At 42.6% G+C, this 23,935-nt stretch overlaps 1 protein-coding gene across 1 annotated transcript in view; it reads right to left on the reverse strand.

Moving 5' to 3' along the window:
* The window catches only part of lrp8 (low density lipoprotein receptor-related protein 8, apolipoprotein e receptor), a 454,742-nt gene that overhangs the window by 150,414 nt on the left and 280,393 nt on the right, over positions 1 to 23,935 (reverse strand). Inside the window, exon 3 of the mRNA XM_039734789.1 lies at positions 20,998 to 21,120. Within this exon, the coding sequence (XP_039590723.1) occupies positions 20,998 to 21,120 (123 nt within the window). The remainder of the gene's footprint in view (positions 1 to 20,997; positions 21,121 to 23,935) is intronic.

Genomic DNA, 23,935 nt, shown 5'->3' on the forward strand with positions numbered 1-23,935 from the left:
CATTCGTGATTGCTCCCGTGGCTAATGCTGCAGCTGTGATGGCCCCTCACGTTTTTAAAAAGAAGCGCGAGTCGGTTTTAGGGAAGAGAGAGAATCGATTAGAGTGTAAGAAACGATCGGGAAAAAGAAAAGAAACGTTCGGGAGAAAAAAGAAATGTTCGGGAAAAGAGAGAGAATCGATTAGAGAGAAAGAAACGATCGGAGAAAGGAAAGGAGAGGACGGAGGTTACCGGGAGCAGGAGAGGAAGCAGGTCGGTGAGAGGGAGAGAGCCGCGAAGAGCGAGCGGACGTGCGAGCGAATGAGCGCTCGTGGACAGCTGCGTAGAAGCTGGGTGTTAGGCCGACACCCACGTGTTTGTGTTGATGTCGCTCCCGCTGAGCGAGCAGGTAGCGGGAGTGACCAAGGTGAAAGCGACGAGCCGCAGAAGGCCGCAGAAAGGCAGCGGAAGTCGGGAGGCTTGGAGTGGCAGTCCTTGGTGTGAGCGTCCTGGAGACCAAGGAGTCCAAGTCTCGAGGCTGGGATGAGAGCCAAACCGAAGCCAGGGATCGGGAGGTCTCCAGTCTTGCGTGTGTTTGAGGAGGGCAGCTGTAGAGAGCGTCTTGCCTGCTGCTTGGCCCATACGGGATAAGCAGGTGAGACGCATACAGAAAAGCACCGGATTTGTTTTTTTGTTTTAAAGACTGCTTCCAGGAGAAGATTTTAACCTTCGTTTTTAAAGGATTGTTGTGTTTATTTATTGGTTTTACCCCACGTTCTTTTTATGGATTATTTATTTAATGAATTTGAAACTGCACTATTTATGGAACACTGTTTTTGTTGACTGTTTTAATAAAAGCACTTTTGTACTTTCAACCATCCCCTTGCTCAGATGCTCAATTTGCCTCCATTGACTGGCTCACTCGGTTTCATTATCGACGGTGTTGGGTTCAAGGGTTCCCAAACAGCCATGGGAGCGTGGAGCCAGAACCCACATCGTCACATAGACAGACAGAGATAAGGGAGAAAGACACCACAGAGGAGTGACTGTCACAACTGTCTAATAGTCGGCGTCACACGTGTGTGTCTGGGAGACGACCTGAACACTGGGTATGCTGTTGCCAAATGCCTTCTACCTTCACCCCCCTCTGCAGACACGATAACTGACGCTCCTTCATCCCTGATGTGACGTCACTTCTGGTTTCTGGCTTCCTGAACCCGCCATGATAAGTGGCACTGTCGCCACCTTGGGCAGTCTGAGGAAGGGCACAAGTAGGAACAGAATGGCGTTTATTGTTTAAGGAGGTTTTTGATTCTGGTGCTGGCCATCAGAATATACGAGAATTACCTTCTCCTTCTGGCATGTTCATGTGTCTTATTACAATGGACAGATGTGAAAAGAAGCCGAAAAATTGGAAATGCACTCAAAAGATAGATGTGAAAGACGCTATATAAGTTAGACAAATAAATTATAGACAGATACAATGAAAGGCACTGATAGATAGATAGATAGATAGATAGATATGAAAGGCACTATATAATAGATAGATAGATAGATAGATAATGTGAAAGGCACTATATAATAGATAGATAGATAATATGAAAGGCACTATATAATGATATAATGATAGATAGATAGATAGATAGATGTGAAAGGCGCTATATGATAGATAGATAGATAGATAATATGAAAGGCACTATATAATGATAGATAGATAGATAGATAAATAGATAGATAGATGTGAAAGGCACTATATAATAATAATAGATAGACAGATAATGTGAAAGGCACTATATGATAGATAGATAGAAAGATAGATAGATAGAAGTGCATATAAAGCTGATACCAGAAAGCACTTCTTTATGTAAGCTTTCATATTTCATAGAAATTCAAGAATCATGGAGTCAGCGGTGGGATTTTCAACTCTAGCCTAGTGGTTTCTGATCATCCTCCAAAGCCACTCAGCCCCATTGAATGATCAAGTGAATGTTATTTGCTGTTGAAGACCACTTGGTGTATGAGATGTTCCTCTCATTTTGTCATGTTAATGTGAGTTTACTTCACCCTTAGTCACCTCGTTCAGGTCTTTCCTCCATTTTGATGACTTGTCCTTGTTGTTCAATGGTGCATTCTGGGTTAAAAGGTAAGAGAAAACTCCAGTGGGCATGAAAGGACAAAAGGTGTAAGTGTTGCTTCATATGACATATAACAGAGTCAATCCAACAGATGGTGCATCACAAAGAATTGTAATAATGCATGTTATTACTACAAATGTTTGTGATGCGCCATCTGTTGGAATGACAAATGTGATGCTTTTTGTCACTACATGCATCACAAAAAATGACATTCTAATAGATGATACACTTTAAATGTTGCTTACTTAGATTTCAACCCATAAACAATAACATTATTACTATTATTTTTAGTGAAAAGCGCAGGCGCACAATTCTCAATTAAAATGCAAATAAAAAACAAGTTAACAGTAAGGCGCTGTTGATCCTTCCCATATTTTCTAGTTACTTCTTTCCGTTCCTCTACAAGTCAGAATGGATTTTATTACTTTGTCTTGAACGCCTATGATGTTTATTCTCGATTATGTATTGTGAACATGTGTGCACCGCGTCCTGGGGGGATTATGAATTCAGGCTCCCATTGATGCAGAAGATAAGAAGCTGCTGATCCTTCTTATGTTTTCTAAATACTTACTTCTTTCACTGCCTCCACAAGTTATAATGCATTTAATTACTTCTGGTGGTTCAAACAGAGCAGGATGACCTTTGCCATTTTATTAGCCACACACTCCATTGTTTTCACCATTAACAACTACAGCTGGTCACTGATCACACTGGTGGCCTACCGTTCCTAATGAGTGCTCTTTAAAGAAATGCTAATCTGAGGATGTAAATGCAATGATGGCACAGGGTCCGACATTTCAGAGACGTGGCGATCTTTTCATATGTCAGCATGCACTTGTCTCCTATCCTCATTCTTGCATTCTGTATCCTTGCAGGTCAACTGGTCCACATTCAGGATTACTTCTTGCTTGTCTACGTGTCTCGGTGTCTTGTCTTCTAATTGTTTCTTGGACTTCATCACTTAAGCGCCTTCTGTGATTTGTTTGACACTCAGCTGATGTTGCTGCTCTTATTCTTCTCCTTGCTATTATGATGTTCTTTGTCACGTCAATCACATCTGCAATTTGACTGACACTCAGCAGATGTTGCTAACATTTTTCCTTCCGCCATGCCACTTACCTTTGTGTTCACTTTGAATAATAAAAGCACGAGGACGGGTCACGTTGCTGAGGTTGCCACTAGGCACAATTATTGCTTTAGCAGGCATATCAGGCCATAAGCTTTGATTAAGATCAAGATGAAAGTGGTAGCTCCAGCAGTCTGAGATTAATCGTGTGACAGATGTACAGACCTTAGCATTATATTTATATAGTAGCTATGCTGATCATCTAAGACAGATTGAAATCTAAATAATCCACGTGGACATCAGCATTAACATTGGCAGTGCTGCAGCACGCTTGTTCTGTTGCTATATCTCTGTTATAAGCCATTTAGTATGGGATTCGTAAAAGCAGTGCTAATGTTTGTGACGTGCCACCCGTTGGAATGCAATACATACATCTGTTTTATGCCATTTGGTATCAGATTTGTAAAAGCAGAGTCAATGTTTGTTTTGCGCCATCTGTTGGAATGACAGAGACATAGCAACTGGACAGACACAATCTTATCCTTTTATTCAGAAGGACTCGCTGTTTTACCAGGAAATTCTGTAAGACAATGGTGGTCAACTATAGTGCCGTGCATTAATCACCTGTGTCAGAAGTACTATGGAGTCATTATTTGTGCACAAGATTTTTTTTTTCCACCCAGGGCTAATAGTACTGGCAGGCGTTGTGGTGTGATGGTTAAGGCTTTGGACAGATGACTTGCATTCCAACAGATGGCGCATCACAAACATCTGTAATAATAAAGTGCATTGCATTTATCATTCCAACAGATGGTACATCAGAAACATTTGTAGGCATAAAATGCATTGCAAGTGTCAATCCTACAGATGGCGCATCACAAACATTAACACTGATTGTACTAATCCAATACTAAATGGCATATAACAGAGACATCTGCATTGCTTGTGTCATTCCAACAGATGGCATATCAGAAATATTTGTAACAATAAAATGCATTGCATTTGTCATTCCAACAGATGGTACATCAGAAACACTTGTAGGAATAAAATGCTATTGCACCCTGGGGCTGTGGGGTCACTTCACCTGCCTGTGGTTCAGCTGCAACAACAAAAGAAATGGAACCAATTACAGTACATCTCAGATGTCGCAAGCCAACTTGGAAAAACGCGTCAGTCATATAATAAGTTGTCACAGCACCATTGAGCGCCTGCTACTTATGTCCCTGCCCTTTTCAGGTAAATGAGGAGGCCCGGCTAGCACCCCAACATTTCATTTAGGCTCCAGTATTACTTCCTACCAGTCAATGGCTGGTGGGGGAGCCTGAGGAGAGGGGGTCTTGGAGGCTGCAGGCGCATTGGCCTAACCCTCAGCATTGCAGCCACCACTCCCATTACTGAAGCTTCTCAAAACTGAAGCTCATTAAAAAACTGCTTGAGGTCTGCAATGTCGCAAGGCCAGACGTCTCAATGGCCTTGCGATGGTGAGCATTAGCAGAGATGTGTCTAGGAATACGCCATATGATGAAGTTAGAAATGACTTGGCGTGTCCGATTTTACAAAGTCCTTTATTTGTAATGTTGAGTCCCTCCATTTACCAGCCATTATTTATTTGTTGTACTTCGCTTTTCTAATCTAAAGTTTGTAGCGTCTGCTAAATAAGTTATTTACATGCAGTGTTGTTCTATTCTGTTATTTTATTGTTCTGTATAAGCTTTGTATAGAAGAGTATTAAGGCCATGAAGTACAAAACCAATACGGACTCTGTGAAGAAAAAAAAGTGTATTTCGAGAAAAAAGTCGACATGTTCACTTTAATCTCGTCGGTTATGTCGAGATTAGAACATCAGAACACCCGAGATGAGAACGGGCCATTCAGCCCAACAAACTTACTTCTTCCAAGAAAACATGAAGTCGAGTTTTGAGAGTCCCTAAAGTCCTCCTGTCTACCACACTGCTTGGTCTCTTATTCCAAGTGTCTATCGTTCTTTGTGTTAAGAAAAACTTGATAATGTTTGTGTGAAATTTCCCCTTCACAAGTTTCCAACTGTGTCCCCGTGTTCTTGATGAACTCATTTTAAAATAACAGTCTCGATCCACTGGACTAATTACCTTCATACTTTAAAACACTTCACTCAGGTCTCCTCTTAATCTTCTTTTGCTATAACTGTAAAGGCTCAGCTCTTGTAATCTTTCCTCATCACTCACCTCCTGTAGATCTGGAATCAGCCTAGTCGCTCTTCTCTGGACTTTTTCTAGTTCTGCTCTGTCCTTTTTGTAGCCTGGAGACCAAAACTGCACGCAGTACTCCAGATGAGGCCTCCGCTATATAACCTGACATTCTGTTAGCCTTCTTAATGACTTCTGAACACTGTCTGGCAGTTGATAGCTTAGAGTCCACTACGACTCCTCAATCCTTCTCATAAGGTGGACTCTCGATTTTCTGACCTCCCATTCTGTATTCAAACCTCACATGTTTACTTCCTATGTGTAATTCTTTACATTTACTAACATTAAACTTCATCTGCCACAAATCTGCCCAAGTCCTTCTGTGATGATATAACGGGTTTCAAATTATCTGCTAATCCACCTATCTTGGTATCATCTGCAAACTTAACCAGCTTGTTACTTATATTCCTATCTAAATCATTTATAAATTTAAACATAGCAGCAGCCTCTAGCACTGACCCCTGCTGGTCACCACTCTTAACATTGGCCAGTTCTGATGAGGTTCCTCACACCATCACCCTTCCTGTGTCTGAGCCAATTCTGCACCCATCTAAAAACATCACCCTGAACTCCCACTTCTTTTAGTTTGCTGCCAACTTCTCATGTGGCACCTTATCAATAATAAGATTAATAATCTCGTAAGCTCCACTTTGATCGTATCCTTTTCTTGCCTCCTCATAGAATTCCAGCATGTTAGTAAAACACGACCTCCCTCTTCTGAACCCATGCTGACTGTTCAGTAAACTCCTGTCCTTGCCATGTGTTGCTCAATCTTATCCTTAATAATTCCTTCCATTCATTTCCTTGTGCTGCATGTTAAACTTGGATCTGCCCTGTCACAATTTTTATTTAATGAGATATTTGACATTTTCCAGCCTTCAGAATCTCTCCAGTGCAGTGACTTCCTAAAAATGTGTGTCAAGGGTTTATATCTGTACTCACTAGCCTCCTTAAGAACACGAGGATAAATATTATCTGGTCCTGGTGATTTGTTTGATTTCATCTTATTTAATCTGAGCAGCACTTCTCTCTACAATTTCCAAATCCCTCAGTACCTCCTTAGTAGTCCCTGTTACTGCTCTGAGGTTATCCACTTGCTCACTTGTAAACACCTCAGAAAAATGTAAGTTTAGGGCATCTGCTATTTCATTGTCTGTATCTTTTAATTCCCTTTACTATTCCTGATGAACTTGACCTCCTCCTTAACTGTTCTTTTACTACTAAAATACTGAAAGAATCTCTTGGGGTCTTCTTTAGCCTTATCTGCTATATTCCTCTCCAACTGTCTTTTAGCCTCCCTGATATCCTTCTTAATGGTTGCCCTAATGTTCTCATACGCTCTATTATATGCCTTATAAAGCAGTTTTCTCCTTTGCAACTTCTTTTTTAAATCTTTATTAATCCATCGTGGAGTTTTTTTTAGTTTCCTATTAATTCCAAATTTAGGTATGTATCTGTCCTGCATTACATGTAAAACATTTTTAAACCTGTTCCACTGCTCCTCGACTGTCTCCACATTTAAAAGCTTATCCCAGTCTATCCTACTTAGACTTTGTCACATCTGCTCAAAATTAGCCCTACCAAAGTTCAACTTAACAATTTTAGTCTTTGCATCTGCACTCTTACAAAATACTGAGAATTGTATTACATTCTGGTCACTTGACCCTAGTGGTTCAATCACCTCTACACCCTCAATTCTATCCTGATTATTACAGAATACTAAATCCAGACAGGCTTCACCCCGTGTTGGTGCTTTAACATGCTGTGTTAAAAAACAGTCGCTGATTACGTCTAAAAACTCCTGCTCTTATGCTCCTCCATCTGCAAGGTTATCCCAGTTAATATTTGGATAATTAAAGCCCCCCATGACTATAATATCCCCCTGTAAACTTGCCTTTTGATATTACTAAAAGATGTGTGTTGAAGTTACTGTCTGAATTGGGTGGTCTATAACACACTCCTAACATAAGACCTCTTTCCCTAATATTTTCCAGGCAATGCCACATGTCCTCACTAAGATGGGGCTCATCATCCAACTGAAGAGGACTTGCATTTAAATTCTGTTTGGCATAAACAGCAACTCCACCTCCTTTTCTGTTCTGTCTATCCTTCCTAAACGTCGACATTTCCATTTTAAATCCTTGTTTTTTCTCTCTCTACATTACCTTTGCCACGTCGTAAACTTCATCTTAAAATCAACGTTTAATTTACTTGATTTTCTCAAACCCCGTCATAACTATAGCTATAAGTTCAGGACACAGAGTGTTCGCGCGCACACACACACACACGAGGGTCAGTTTAGCATAACAAAACTCCACATCCTCCATGACTTTGAAAGGAAACCGAAGTAAGCCGAGTAAACCCACCAGAAAAACATGCAAACTCAAGACAGGGAACACGCATTAGTATTGATGGGGTTTGAGAAAATCTAGTAAACTAAACGCCGATTTTAAGATGACGTTTACGACGTTCTGCTTTAATGACGAAATAAACTACGAGAGTAAAGTCGACATGTCTTTCTTCACCGTGTCCGTATTTTTTTCCTTCTCCGTGGTCCTAATGCGCTTCCGTAGTTTTGTTTGTTTTGATATATAACACAATTGTATCCACAGGTCTGAATCGCAATCCGATTATGTGGGCGGTCGCCTCCCAGATAATGCTTGTGATTGGTCAGCCAGTCGGCAAACATCCGCCACGCCCTCTCAGATGCGAGAAGGAGAGGTGCGGAGCTCCAATTAGGGCGAGACACGTGTCGGGTATTCTGAATTATTTGACAGGTTCTGTATAACATAACACAATTTGCATGCAGAAGAGTTCTATTGTTATCTTGTTTTATTTTTCCATTTATTTATTTTTAAATAAGTAAGTGATTAACCTCTGTTATTAGCATATATTGTGTGTGTGTCTGTGTATGGTGGTGTGAAACTGGGAATGGGGCATATTTTCTTTCCTGTAGCACCAAATAGGTCAGAAACGGCCTTGATGATGATAAGGTACAAAATTTCCCCGGTGCTCAGCACCTAACACTGACTGGGCTTGGGCGCCCTGTCCACGTGGATTTTCCCTGGGGGGGGGGTCTCCCCTCATTCCCAAACTTCATTCTTAGCCGCCTGACCCCTTTTGCTGCCCTGCTCGTATCTTTCTTAAATACAAATCTAGTGAAGGTTTCCGCTCTCGGCACATGCGGTGTGGGGCTCCTGCGTAACAAAATCCTAATTCTCATTTCCTGCCTCACATTCCCATAAATGATTGCAATCTAAGCCGTTAATACCGGCTGGGAGCGCCTCGTCTGACTGAAAGATCACAAAGACGGTAATCGGCGAGCGGCCTCCGTCGTAGTCACGGTAACGGAGTCTCGAGGAGGTGATCTGCAGAACAGAACAAAAAGAAAAATGATATGGACGATATAAAAAAATGAAAAAATGTGGAAAATAAAAACCTCTTCCACCGCCAAATTCCTGGAGAGCAAAGTGCGAACTGAAGGCGTGACGGCTGCTAACTCTGCAGTCGACAAACTGGAGATCAGCGAGGCGCATCGGCGCCGTTACTTAGTACGCCTGCGCACCGCACTGGCCTCCCCGGCTTCTCAAAGTGTCCAGGGCAATAGACGCTGCATAAAATAAATCAAATAACCGGTCGAGAGCTCGACATGAAACACAGCACCAATCAGGCGCAATAAAACAATGAAGATTTATTCATACGCTGACCATAAAGCACTCTAAAGTCCGATTCCAGTTTAGATTCACAGTAGTCAGTTTGTCCAGGGAAAAAAGTGGAAACAAACCTCGGAGCAGGTGCCAGTCAGTAGGGCACACTTAGACACTATAATCCAGTTCTCAATTAAACAAACACACATGTCTTTAGCAGGTGGAAGCCTGACAGCTCAAGCAGAATATGCAAACTCCACACCGGCCATGAAGGTCTTGGGGTAGCAGCACCACCAATCACTGCACCCCCCTGCTGTCCACTACAAAGGGTCACTTGAGGCTGAAGCCTAACCCGGGAGCATCAGACACAAGATGGAGGAAAGCATCAGTCCAACAGAGAGCCCACCTCGTGCACCCACTCACACTGGGCGAATTGGGAACTTAAAAAAATGTCAAATCAGAGAAAACAATCAAACCCCACGCAGACAATAACCAGGTGCAGAATTTAAATAGGAGACACCATATCAGTGCACTAACCACTGCAACACAATGATGGATGTGCTACTATTGAAGGCGCTACGTAAAATAATGAATGAGTGCTGTAAGGCACTATATAAAGAAAAAACAACAAAGAACACCATACAGAAGGTTCAGTCTGTTTTCACACCGTGTCACTTTTCACACATGTTGTTATGTGGCAGCCCCTGTGCTAAAATCGCTTCATTTTCTCTCTCATTAAATGACACTCAATACCCCAAAATGACAAATCAAAAACCATAGTTTGGAAATTTTGCAAATTCATTAAAATTAAAAACTGAAATATCACATTGACATTATAGGCACTATACAATAGACAGATACACACAGAGATATGTGAAGATAGATAGATAGATAGGAAAGGCACTACATGTATATATGGTAAATAGATAGATATGCAAGGCGTATATAGGATATATTGATTGAAAGTCACTATATAACATAGATAGATATGAAAGGCACTATATAATAGATAGATATATATGCAAGGCACTGCATGATAGATAGATTGAAAGGCACTATAGGATAGGTAGATATGCAAGACGCTATATAATAGATAAACAGACTGATTGGAAGACACTATACAACATAGATAAATAGATATATATGCAAGGTGCTATATTATAGATAGATATGAAAGGCACTACATGATAGATAGATAGATAGATAGATAGATATGCAAGGTGCTATATTATAGATAGATATGAAAGGCATTATATTATAGATAGATAGATATGCAAGGCACTATATAATAGATAGATACTGTAGATAGATATGCAAGACGCTATATAATAAGATAAACAGACTGATTGGAAGGCACTATATAACATAGATAAATAGATAATTATGCAAGGCTCTATATTATAGATAAATATGAAAGGCACTATATTATAGATAGATAGATAAGGCACTATATGACAGATAGATTCTGTAGATAGATATGCAAGACGCTATATAATAAGATAAACAGACTGATTGGAAGGCACTATATAACATAGATAAATAGATAATTATGCAAGGTGCTATATTATAGATAGATATGAAAGGCACTATATAATAGATAGATAGATAGATAGATAGATATGAAAGGCACTATATAATAGATAAATAGATAATTATGCAAGGTGCTATATTATAGATAGATATGAAAGGCATTATATTATAGATAGATAGATATGCAAGGCACTATATAATAGATAGATACTGTAGATAGATATGAAAGACGCTATATAATAAGATAAACAGACTGATTGGAAGGCACTATATAACATAGATAAATAGATAATTATGCAAGGCTCTATATTATAGATAAATATGAAAGGCACTATATTATAGATAGATAGATAAGGCACTATATGACAGATAGATTCTGTAGATAGATATGCAAGACGCTATATAATAAGATAAACAGACTGATTGGAAGGCACTATATAACATAGATAAATAGATAATTATACAAGGCACTATATCATAGATAGATAGATAGATAGATAGATAGATAGATAGATAGATAGATATGAAAGGCACTATATAATAGATAAATAGATAATTATGCAAGGTGCTATATTATAGATAGATATGAAAGGCACTATATAAAAGATAGATAGATAGATAGATAGATAGATAGATAGATAGATAGATAGATAGATAGTGTGGACTATGGCTGGCCAGTCATCCCAGCCAATACTCACAGGCCGCTAGGTGGAGCCCTCCCTGCAGCATGGAGGTGCCCCGAATACCAGCAGGGAATTATGGACAATGGAGTTTTCATCCACAGCCCTGCTGGATACCACAGGGGCCAACAGAAGGAGCTGCAGGGAGTAGCAACGAGTATTTTTCCTACAACCCGGAAGTGCGTCCTAGTCACATGAACAAAGGGAATGACGTGCTTCTGGGTTGAAGAAGAGGAGTTTTCATCTGACCCGGAAGTGCTAGGAAGTCACACGGACTGCGGGTTCAGAAGCACTTCCGGGTCTTGGACAATAAAAGGACTGTGGGAGATCCCAGATGTGGAGCTGAGCTGGGTGGCAGGGTGGCAACGTGTCTGGGAGTGGAGGATTATTGTTTATTGAGTATTGTAGTGTTGTACGAGTATTGTGGAGAGGAGGGTGCTTTGTGCACTGTGTATTAATAATAAAGTCAATATTTGGACTTTTACCTGGTGTCTAGTCTGAGGGTTAAAGGGAACGACAGTGCCCCCTATCTGTCACAATAGACAGATATGCAAGGCGCTATATTATATATAGACAGACCGACCCTAATTTGTCTCCAAGAGGACATGAGACCTTTACAGAGCCACGGCCACCCAAACACACACCTGAACTTTGACAGTACGAGAGCAGCTGCCCGTCTGATAACAGACCTGTGAGTGGCATCAAGATGTGCTCAGCCCTGCCCAGTTATGCCAGTTGTAGAGTAATATTTGGGCAGAGCAGATCACCAATGGAGTGTGCTGGCAGAAGTTTGTTCCCTCCAAAGGGTCTGAGTGATTCCTCATCACAGTGCTGGTCCCACCATAGCCGACATTTTGGCGATCGGCTAAACAGATGAGCCTGATGACTGAGTGGTCTCCTCTCGTTTGTCACGTTTCTTTTCTTTTGTTTTTATTCATATTTGTCTTTTAAAGGCCACTTTCTGGGTTCACTGAGGTTGGCTGGTTGCCCCCAATTTAGGGGGATTACAGCAGACATTTTTACGGCTGGATGCCCCCTTTCTGACACCAAACTCCTTATGTTGTGCCCATGACCTTCAGGAGGGACGTGACATTATTCTAAGCCCCGGTGACAGGAGTCCTATCTTTATAACTATTTTATACATTTATTTAAAATATATCTACTAAGTTCTAAGTATTTAAAGTAATTAACAGCTTGAAGAGTTTATTTTAATGGATTCGGGCCGCTAATTCTGCACCTCAACATTAACTGTGTTTTTATATTTCACGCTAATCATTTTCAAACATCACAACACACACAGCATAACCAGTGAAACTTGATGATGTTGAATTAATCACAGAATTAATTTTTTATGCCTAAATGATTACAAAAGTGCACAATAGATAAAGTTCAACTAATTAATTAAGACTGCCGACTTTCACCCTCAGCGTTAATGACACTTTTCCACAGACTTCTAATTTGCTGATTAATGGCTGGCTACCGGTAGCCCCCCGATTGCTGCTTATTAAACTCCTAATTAGAATTGATTGTCCGGATTGTCGGGGGGCTGAGTGGTCAGTTTTTAAAGAGCTCAGTCTCCGCGTCAAGTCCACTTTCTGTACGGTGAGCGTGACGTCTGATGAACCCGACCGCGGCGCCTTTCTGTCCTCCGATCTCAACAGGCGAGTTATGATCATCGGCTCGGTGGGCTCGTGTCTTGACAAGCTGCATGGAGTCTGTGTGCTCTCCAGTTATCCACGTGGAGGTTCTTCAGCTAATCTCGTTGTACCCTGCAGACGTTTAGCGAGTACAGATGTGCGTACCGATGCTTCCTGTGGTGGACTTTCATCCCCTCTGGGGGTTTGTTTCCGATCTCCTGTCTGGTGATGGATCTGCTCTGACACTCGACCCTCCTGTCACCACCACTGCCTTCCTCTAATGACCATCAACGACTCCTGCCGCTTCAACTGCTATGGCCAGTGATGGGTCCACCTCTAACCGATGACCGAGTGAAGAGACAACACACGGGACTCTTTGATGGGCCAGCTTTGTGGCGTCCTCTGTCACCTGATCAGTAAGGGAGGCCCTTTGTCACCTAATGACCACACACCACAGTATGAAGAACAAGCCAGAGAAAGGGCTGGCATCAGGGTGGCCCCACCACCTAGGGCTTCACCCACAAAGACCACAGGATCCAATGATACACAAAATCAACTAAAAGCAACACATACTGTGGCCAGAAAAAAAAGTATGTGGACCCTTTGGAAAGACCACCTGGTTTTCACCATGACCTGAACTCCATCAGAGTCCCAAGTATGGACAAACATACCATAATAACATACACACAATTCTAACCTTTGTAAGAGATGGCCGGGATGCCCCTCAGATGGAAGGATGAGGGAAGGCAGCTTTTGTAGGACACTGCCTCCCCCAAAACACTAGATGGCGGCGCCCCAGATTCCTACAGGGCACTATGGGACTATGAGTTTGGAAACACAGCCCTACTGGGTGCCATGGGTGTTGCCAGGGGACGCAGTGGCAAGGTGGTGGCAGAAGAAATTCTCACCGAGCCCGGAAGTACTAATGGATTACGACGACAGAAACCCTGAAGTATTTCCGGGCTGATTAAAAAAATTTAATTCTCCATCTGACCCGGAAGTTCTGGCAAGTCACATGGACAGAAGAGTAGAATCACTTCTGGGTCAAGAATGATATAAAGGACCACTGAAGACCCAGCAAGTGAGTCAGAGGCAGGTGGAGGTGGACAAAGCTTGCTGGGAGGTCTGGAGGAGAAAATAGAGAGAGAATTGTGTTGCTATGCCTGTTTATGGGTGGCTATGGTCCTATATTATATAAGGTGGTCCACATTTAATTATGCAATTTTCATTAAGCTATAACTTATTAAGTTTATTGCATAGAAAATCACCTCAAAAATTCAGGACCATTGAGAAGTGTGTGAACTGACAACATGAAGAATCGTCTCTGTGCTGAACTGCATAATTCAAAGTCATCTAGACGATCTGAATCTGAATAATTAGATCTGGACCACCCTTTACAGATAGATAGATAGATATGCTAGGCACTATATAATAGATAGATAGTTGTGCAAAGCGCTATATTATAGATTGATTGAAAGGCACTATATAACTGATAGATAAATAGATAGATATGCAAGGCACTATATTATATAGTGCCTTGCATATCTATCTATCTATAATATAGTGCCCTGCATATCTATCTATTTATCTATCAGTTATATAGTGCCTTTCAATCAATCTATAATATAGCGCTTTGCACAACTATCTATCTATTATATAGTGCCTTGTATATCTATCTATCTATAATAGATAGACAGTTATGCAAGGTGCTATATTATAGATAGATAGATAGATAGATAGATAGATAGATATAAAAGGCACAAGATAGATAGATATGCAAGGCACTATATAACAGATAGATAGATAGATAGATAGATAGATAGATAGATAGATATGAAAATCATTATATAACAGATAGATAAATAGATAGATATGAAAGGCACTATATAATAGATAGATAGATAGATAGATAGATAATTGTGCAAAGCGCTATATTATAGATTGATTGAAAGGCACTATATAACTGATAAATAGATAGATAGATATGCAAGGTGCTATATTATATATAGATAGATAGACAGAGAGGTTAGGAGCACATGCTGATACAGCGCATTGCCGCACCACATAGAAAATAAAGGCCGTGTTCTCCGTGGCTACTCTCTCAGGTGGGCGTCAGCATATCGCAATCTCTTGGACCAATAGCGGGACATTTCCACATTCGACTTATACGATCGACATTATAAAATACCGGCAATTATACGATAAAATCAAGTCCGACTTATCCGCGGGAGAATTTATCCACGAGTATATACGGTACTTGGGATCAACAGGGAGTACAGCAGAGAAGAAGAGAGTGCTGACAGGAGTGATTTGTGATTGAAGAGGGGAAGGAAAGGTCTATGAGACGGTAGTGAGACCTGCTATGTGGTGTGGTTTGGAGACGACGGAAAGACAGGAGTTGAAGATGCTGTGATTTACGTTGGGAGTAATGAAGGTAGACAGGATTAGGAATGAGGATATTAGAGGGACAACACGGGTACGACAGCTTGGTGACCAAGTGAGAGATTGAGATGGTCTGGGTACGGGCAGAGGAGAGACGATGGGTACATCGGGAAAAGAAAGTTGGGGATGGAACCGCCAAAGATGACAGGCCAAAGAGGGGGCTTATGGATGTGGTGAGGGAGGACATGAAGGCAGCCGGTGTGATGTAAAAGACAGGGATAGACGGAGGTGGATGATCTGCTGTGGTGACCCCTAAATGGGAGCAGCTAAAAGAAGAAGAAGATCATCTTCTGAAGTCTCTTTTTCGTAAGGCAAGCTTCACGTCAACAGATGCTTCTGGTGAACAGGTCAGGTCAGGTTGGGGGGCATGCACTGCTACAGCAAAACACAACAAAACAGCTCAGGATCCTGGTTGGCAACCCCCCAAGCAGACATGCAGTCCAGTCCCACCCTCCAGAAATGACCCTCTGTATGCCGCAGTCAGATGTTACGTGGGCGTCCCTTTGGCCTGGTCCTCAACAATGAGCCGGATCACCCTTGGGGTATCGCGCCACATGGCCGTAGTGCCATAACTGACGCCCCCTCACAATGCAGCTCATGTGACTCATTCGGGACTCTGTGAGCAACACAACGTCACACCGGTGGTACCCAAGGACTCTCCGAAGAGACACCAAAGGAGTCGAGTCTTCATCTCAGGTCACTGGTGGACAGCTAAGTCAAAATGTTGGAGTTTTATTTTATAGGCCAAAGTATCCCCAAGCCACGCCTCCAGTCTCGTTTCATTGGTTGGACTTCAGCTCTGCTAACTCGTGACTCCAGTCGGCTTTTCCTGAAGTCGTCACCTGAGCGGTTCCAGCTTAGACTGTGAATGTCAGAATGGCGTATTCAACACGGACAGACAGCGATGCACTGATGTGTACGTTATTAGTGAAAACAGATTGTGTTTGTTTCTTATGGCAACTCCGATGAAGATCAGATTGTATTTAAAGTCCAATTTCCAAAGGGTTCACAAAAATAACACCTGAAAATGAACAAAAGCAGCAATACAACATAAAATACACAGATAAGCCAGTAATGACAGATGAGGCCTCGAGGACCACCTCCCTCAGAAGTGCCCCATGGCAGGCAGGGGACGCTACGGCATGACGGCACACTGCGGGCGGCGCTTCCCTGATGGGCTCCTTGGAATGCCGAGAGATCCGTTGGCAGATAAATCTTGGCAAAAATCCCCTTCACAAATTAACGTCTGCCACCAGAGGCCATCTGCTGAGCGTCCTGCCGTTCTTCAACGTGTCACTTCACTCCGTCTCTCCTTCACGAAACAGCAGACCTCCTGCTTGGAAACGAACGCGGAGAGAAACTTGGAAAAAGCCGCAATTTTGTACGGACGTTCACACCCTGTCAGTGCTGGACCAGAAGTGTAGATGGGGGTAGAGCTGCCTGCCAAGTGCCAAAGGGGGCATTGGGGGGCAGAACAGCCATCTCTAACCTGCAGTAAGGTTAGGGGGGGAAAAGAAAGAGGGAGACACACACTGTAAGGGGACAGCACCCCGGCAGAAGGGGCAGAGGATGACTGTCACCCATTAATACTCAAGCGGGGGCTCTGTGGTAGGACGGCCTTACGGCCCACTGACTTCACAGACTCGCCTGAACTGGAAAGATAACCAGAAGGCTTGGCATGACAGATATAAACTACCATTTTAGAAAAAAGAGAAAAGTGTAAAACAAAACATCCAATGCAACATGAGAACAAGCTACGGATAAAAGAAGAAAAAACCAGAAAAACAAAACAGCAAAGTCAGACAAAATACACAAATACGTCGACAGGGCCACTGTGAGCCTACAGTGAGGATGTGAGCTTCACTAAAACTCACTGGCATGGAGGGACACCTGATCTACTGAGTGAAAGAGCAACAGATGGGACACCACCTTGTGATGACATGACACATGGGAATGGGGACAACCACCCTGCCAAGCAGATGGGACAGGGGGTCTGTGCAGTGAAGAGGGGGAGAGGGAGAGGGGGGGAGAGAGAGAGAGTTACTTGTATAGATAGATAGATAGATATGCAAGGCGCTATATTATAGATAGATAGATAGATAGATAGATAGATAGATAGATAGATAGATAGATAGATAGATAGATAGATAGATATGCAAGGTGCTATATTATAGATAGACAGATAGATAGATATGAAAGGCACTATACAATAGATAGATAGATATGAAAAGCACTATATGATAGATAGATAGATAGATAGATAGATAGATAGATAGATAGATAGACAGATAGATAGATATGAAAGGCACTATATAATAGATAGATAGATAGATAGATAGATAGATAGATAGATAGATAGATAGATAGATAGGCACTATAATATGATAGATAGATAGATAGATAGATAGATAGATAGATAGAACAGATAGATAGATATGAAAGGCACTATATAATAGATAGATAGATAGATAGATAGATAGATAGATAGATAGGCACTATAATATGATAGATAGATAGATAGATAGATAGATAGATAGATAGATAGATAGATAGATATGAACTGTACTATATCATAGATAGATAGATAGACATACAGTGGGTACGGAAAGTATTCAGACCCCCTTCAATTTTTCACTCTGTTATATTACAGCCATTTGCTAAAATCATTTAAATTCATTTTTTCCCTCATTAATTTACACACAGCACCCCATACTGACAGACAAAAAAAAAGAATTTTTGAAATTGTTGCAGATTTATTAAAAAAGAAAAACTGAAATCTCACCTGGTCCTAAGTATTCAGACCCTTTGCTCCGTATTTAGTAGAAGCCCCCTTTTGAGCTCATACAGCCAGGAGTCTTCTTGGGAAAGATGCAACAAGTTTTTCACACCTGGATTTGGGGATCCTCTGCCATTCCTCCTTGCAGATCCTCTCCAGTTCTGTCAGGTTGGATGGTAAACGTTTGTGGACAGCCATTTTTAGGTCTCTCCAGAGATGCTCAACTGGGTTTAAGTCAGGGCTCTGGCTGGGCCATTCAAGAACAGTCACAGAGTTGTTGTGAAGCCACTCCTTCGTTATTTTAGCTGTGTGCTTAGGGTCATTGTCTTGTTGGAAGGTAAACCTTCGGCCCAGTCTGAGGTCCTTAGCACTCTGGAGAAGGTTTTTGTCCAGGATATCCCTGTACTTGGCCGCATTCATCTTTCCCTCGATTACAACCAGTCGTCCTGCCCCTGCAGCTGAAAAACACCCCCACAGCATGATGCTGCCACCAGCATGCTTCACTGTGGGGACTGTATTGGACAAGTGATGAGCAGAGCCTGGTTGTCTCCACACACTGAGGAGAGGCAAGACACATGACAGCCCGCATGGAGTTTGCTAAAAGACACCTGAAGGACTCTGAGATGCTGAGAAATAAGATTATCTGGTCTGATGAGACCAAGATAGAACTTTTTGGCCTTAATTCTAAGCGGTATGTGTGGAGACAACCAGCACTGCTCATCACTTGTCCAATACAGTCTCCACAGTGAAGCATGGCGGTAGTAGCATCATGCTGTGAGGGTGTTTTTTTTAGCTGCAGGGACAGGACAACTGGTTGAAATCAAGGGAAAGATGAATGCGGCCAAGTACAGGGTTATCCTGGACAAAAACCTTCTCCAGAGTGCGAAGGACCTCAGACTGGGCCAAAGGTTTACCTTCCAACAAGACAATGACCCTAAGCACACAGCTAAAATAACGAAGGAGTGGCTTCACAACAACTCTGTGACTGTTCTTGAATGGCCCAGCCAGAGCCAATTGCATCTCTGAAGAGACCTAAAAATGGCTGTCCACCAACGTTTACCATCCAACCTGACAGAACTGGAGAGGATCTGCAAGGAGGAATGGCAGAGGATCCCCAAATTCAGGTGTGAAAAACTTGTTGCTTCTTTCCCAAGAAGAGTCATGGCTGTATGAGCTCAAAAGGGGGCTTCTACTAAATACTGAGCAAAGGGTCTGAATACTTAGGACAATGTGACATTTCAGTTTTTCTTTTTTAATAAATCTGCAACAATTTCAAAAATTCTTTTTTTTGTCTGTCATTATGGGGTGCTGTGTGTACATTAATGAGGGAAAAAATAATTTAAATGATTTTAGCAAATGGCTGCAATATAACAAAGAGTGAAAAATTGAAGGGGGTCTGAATACTTTCTGTACCCACTGTACAAGGTGCTTTATTATAGATAGATAGATAGATAGATAGATATGAAAGGCACTATATAATAGATATTTTTTATTCAATATTTTAATTTAACTAAGGGGCTTTGCCCCTGCTTGCTTCGCTATGTTTATACTGTATATATGGCGCTGTAACTTGGCGGAGTACCGGTCCAAACCTGCTCTGGTGCCCGGTGATGTCGCGTGACAGGCACATCCCTCAGTGAAGTTTTAGGCAGATGTTTGCTGCGACCGATTGCGATGCCCACAGTTCTTTCCTTTGAACGTTACCACGCTTTGCAAGGCCATGCCATGTGACATCACTTGGTACAGAGGCTCACACAACACAGTGACGTCTGTCCTAAACAAATATTTGGTGTTGATTGATGTGTCAAACCTCTGCAGTGTGTGCTTGTTAGAAGTTTTTTTGGAGAAATGTTCAGCCCTGGGACAAAAGGAAAGAAAAAGCAGTCGGCCTGAACAGAGTGAATATTCCTGAGTTCTATGAGGAAGCAACAAAAGCAGATGATCAGAGAGGAGCGCGGGATGTGACTTATCAGGGTGTTCAGAAGGTTTCTGGGGAGCCACTTTGACCACCACTAATGGGCAGCAAACACCTAAATGATGCCAGGGCAGCCCTTTTTTTTGCGCCAGTACACTCACCACACATGAGCTGTCAGGTGGTGAAGTGGTGACAGAGAGAGCCAATTAGGGGGAGGGACTGATTAGGGGGCCTGAATGAAGAGGCACGGACATCTTTATGAAAGGACGCTCAGGGGTCTTTTTTGACCACAGAGAGTCAGGACCTCGGTTTTTACGGCTCATCTGAAGGACGGTGTCATTTTTACAGCACAGCGTCCCCGTCACTACACTGTGGCATTGGGATCCCCATTCATTTAGACTCCAGGGTAGGCGCCCCCTGCTGGAGTCACCAGCACCTCCTCCAGCAGCTACCCCACGCTTTTTCCTGGATGGTATCCTATCCAAGTACTGGCCGGGGGCCTGAACAGGCGCAGCTTCAGGTTGGACGACCTCTTGTGAAGTGCGGCTTGCATGGCTGCTGAGGATTGATGTCCGCACGGCTGCAGTTTCAAGTTCAGTTTCTCTGCGGTTTAGTCCAATTCGGGTCCATTTGATGTTCCTTCTAGAAGTGGGCTTTCCGTACCAGGCAGGCACAGCACGACGACAGGTCCATGGTCAACAACTTAAGACTGTGATGGAATGTAAACGGCACCACTAAACAATAAAACTACCAACAGGATCAAAAAGTACAGCGGCTGATGACTGTACAGAGAGCAGAGCCAAAATGGAGACCGACAAGTCAATAGTAAAAGACGGGGTACAGAGTGGGGCGTAAATCAGCACTCAGGAGGAGGTGAAGGATGAGAACGACGTAACACACCCCCCACCCCAAATCAGGCCCACCTCTGAGAGACGTCACAAAAATAAGCCACGGGGGCCGACTTACTGCACGTTGTCTCTGCTTCATCCGACCCGTCTGAGCACTCGGCCTCTCCGTCACACCGCCATCGAGCGGGCACACACTGGCCATTCCGGCAGGCAAAGTCCGTCGGTGCGCACGTCATCTTAGCTGCGGAGAGAAAACAAACAACAGATGAGTAACGGGGCGGCCATTCTATGAGGCAGAAAGGCGTCGGGTCATCTCAGCAAAACCCAAGTCTGGGTTCAAATCCTGTCCAGGAGAGAGCAGCGTTACAGGGAGGAGTGCAGGGAGCTTCTGACTGGCATTGGCATTCTGTAAATCCCCACGTGGTGCCTTCGCTTATTTACACCCGATATGCTGCTGTCCATCCTTCATGTTTTAATTACACATCATCACATACCTTCACAAAGCACCCCCCCGCCTTATTATATACATTCTCATATAGCTCTTAGCGTTTATTTATATTTTTATGACGTATTCTACTGCTTTCTCTTTTATCTTTTTACTTCAGGTCACCATTTGCTGTTTCTCTCCCTCTTTTTTATGCATCCTCATATATTTCTGTTTTTTATTTACATTCTTAGCATATACTTGCCTTCCCTCCTTTAGATGCCATCATATACTAATTTTCCTTTATTTAGATTTCTATTATATATTTTACATTATATTTTTATTACATATCCTCATTTAGTGCTTACCTTATATTTTAGTATATATCCTCATATATTGCACTCTCCTTATTTGTGTTTTTTTCTATATTGTACATTTTAATATACCTCTTTCTGCCTTTCATATTTTTATTACATATTATCTGTGTTATCCATCTAAGGCGGCTTGAAATCTAAATAATCAACGCGACTTTTAATGTTTGCAGAGCAGTGCAGTGTGTCCGTCCTGCTGCTGTGTCACACCATTTTGAACAGGATTTGTACAAGCAGTGCTAATGTCTGTGATGCGCCATCTGTTGGAGTGCAGGACTCATACAAGCAGAGCTAATAATGTTTGTGATGCACCATCTCTTGTAGAACATGTACAAGCAGTGCTAATATTTATGATGTGCAACTTGTTGGACTGCAGGACTTATACAAGCAGTGCTAATGTTTGTGATGCGCCACTTGTTGGATCACAGGACTCATACAAGCTGCGCTAATATCTGTGATGCGCCATCTGTTGGATCACAGGACTCATACAAGCAGTGCTAATGTTTGTGATGCGCCATCTGTTGGATCACAGGACTCATACAAGCAGTGCTAATGTTTGTGATGTGCCATCTGTTGGATCACAGGACTCATACAAGCAGTGTTAATGTTTGTGATGCGCCATCTGTTGGATCACAGGACTCATACAAGCTGTGCTAATATCTGTGATGTGCCATCTGTTGGATCACAGGACTCATACAAGCAGTGTTAATGTTTGTGATGTGCCATCTGTTGGATCACAGGACTCATACAAGCAGTGCTAATGTTTGTGATGCGCCATCTGTTGGATCAAAGGACTCATACAAGCTGTGCTAATGTTTGTGATGCGCCACTTGTTGGATCACAGGACTCATACAAGCTGTGCTAATATCTGTGATGCGCCTTCTGTTGGATCACAGGACTCATACAAGAAGTGCTAATATATGTGATGTGCCATCTGTTGGATCACAGGACTTGTAAAAGAAGTGCTAATGTTTATGATGCGCCATCTGCAACATTTCAGGTCTGGTACAAGAAGTGTTAATGTTTGTGATATGCCATCTATTGGATCACAGGACTCATACAAGCAGCGCTAATATCTGTGATGTGCCATCTATTGGATCACAGGACTCATACAAGCAGAGCTAATGTTTGTGATGCACCACTTGTTGGATCGCAGGACTCATACAAGCAGTGCTATGGTGCAAACGTTTAGCAATGCTAATGTTTCACACAGAGAACCACAGACACATGGAATAAATGACCAAGCAGTGTGGGGGACAGCAGGAGTTTATTTTGGAGAAATTCAGTGGATCAGATCGGCGAGCTTGTTGGGCTGAAAATTGTACAAATGTTCTAATGGCCCCTCAGTGTGGAGAGGGGTTCCCTTTTTATTTGGTCCCTTTTGCTGCTGTGCTAACGACCTGGTGAAAAGCATTACGTATAATTATCGAATGACTCCAATTAACGCGAAGACAGCATTTGTTGTGAAGCCATCACACAGAAGAAAACAACCACCTTGTAATGGTAACGATTGTGAAGGACGAGCGAGGACCCTCAGGCTCACGTAGAGACCCTCAGCTCTCATTTACTCACTCGGATGTCCTCTCAGGGGAGTCAGAATGGCGGCCGCTGCATTGACTTTTGCTTTCCGTGTCACAGTTGGGTGAAGGGGCGTCAAAGCAAAGTGAGAGCAGCAGCCACTGGAAATGCGGCAAGTGACCGCTGGGGACCAAAGGTCAAAAGATTTATTGATCACTACAGGAGATGCATAACATTTTTAGACCCCCAAGACACAAAACAGAATGGCCTACAGAACGTGTATGGAATCCCGCTTCTTTAAGGTCCTGTCAGACCCTCTCGTCAGGGGCACCCCAACGGGAATACCAACGTGCAAAAAGTGGTCTCTCGATAAACAAAGACGTTTGTCCTCTTCTGGGTGCTGCAGGCCTCCAATAAAAAAGGACTGGTGGGCTCTTCTTATTTTTTTTTATCAAACACGTCCATCAGCTTTTCTCTTTGGAGCAAATGATTGGGAGACATTGATCCCAGACAGGAGAGACCCTTATTGTCCTCAATGACATGGATGGTCCTTGTCCTGGACAGTGCGCCTCCAATGTGAAGTTACTGAAGTACAAATCCAAGGCGGCACGGTGGCTCAGTGTTTAGCATTGTTGCCTCACAGCTCCAGGAGACCTCGGCTTTGGATCCCACCACTGACGTGGCATCGGCTTGAGTTTTCTCCAGATGCCCCCCATCCGGAGGGCGTTCAGGTCAGGTTAACT

Source organism: Polypterus senegalus, chromosome 14 (genome assembly GCF_016835505.1).
Source record: "Polypterus senegalus isolate Bchr_013 chromosome 14, ASM1683550v1, whole genome shotgun sequence".
Lineage (NCBI taxonomy): Eukaryota > Metazoa > Chordata > Cladistia > Polypteriformes > Polypteridae > Polypterus > Polypterus senegalus.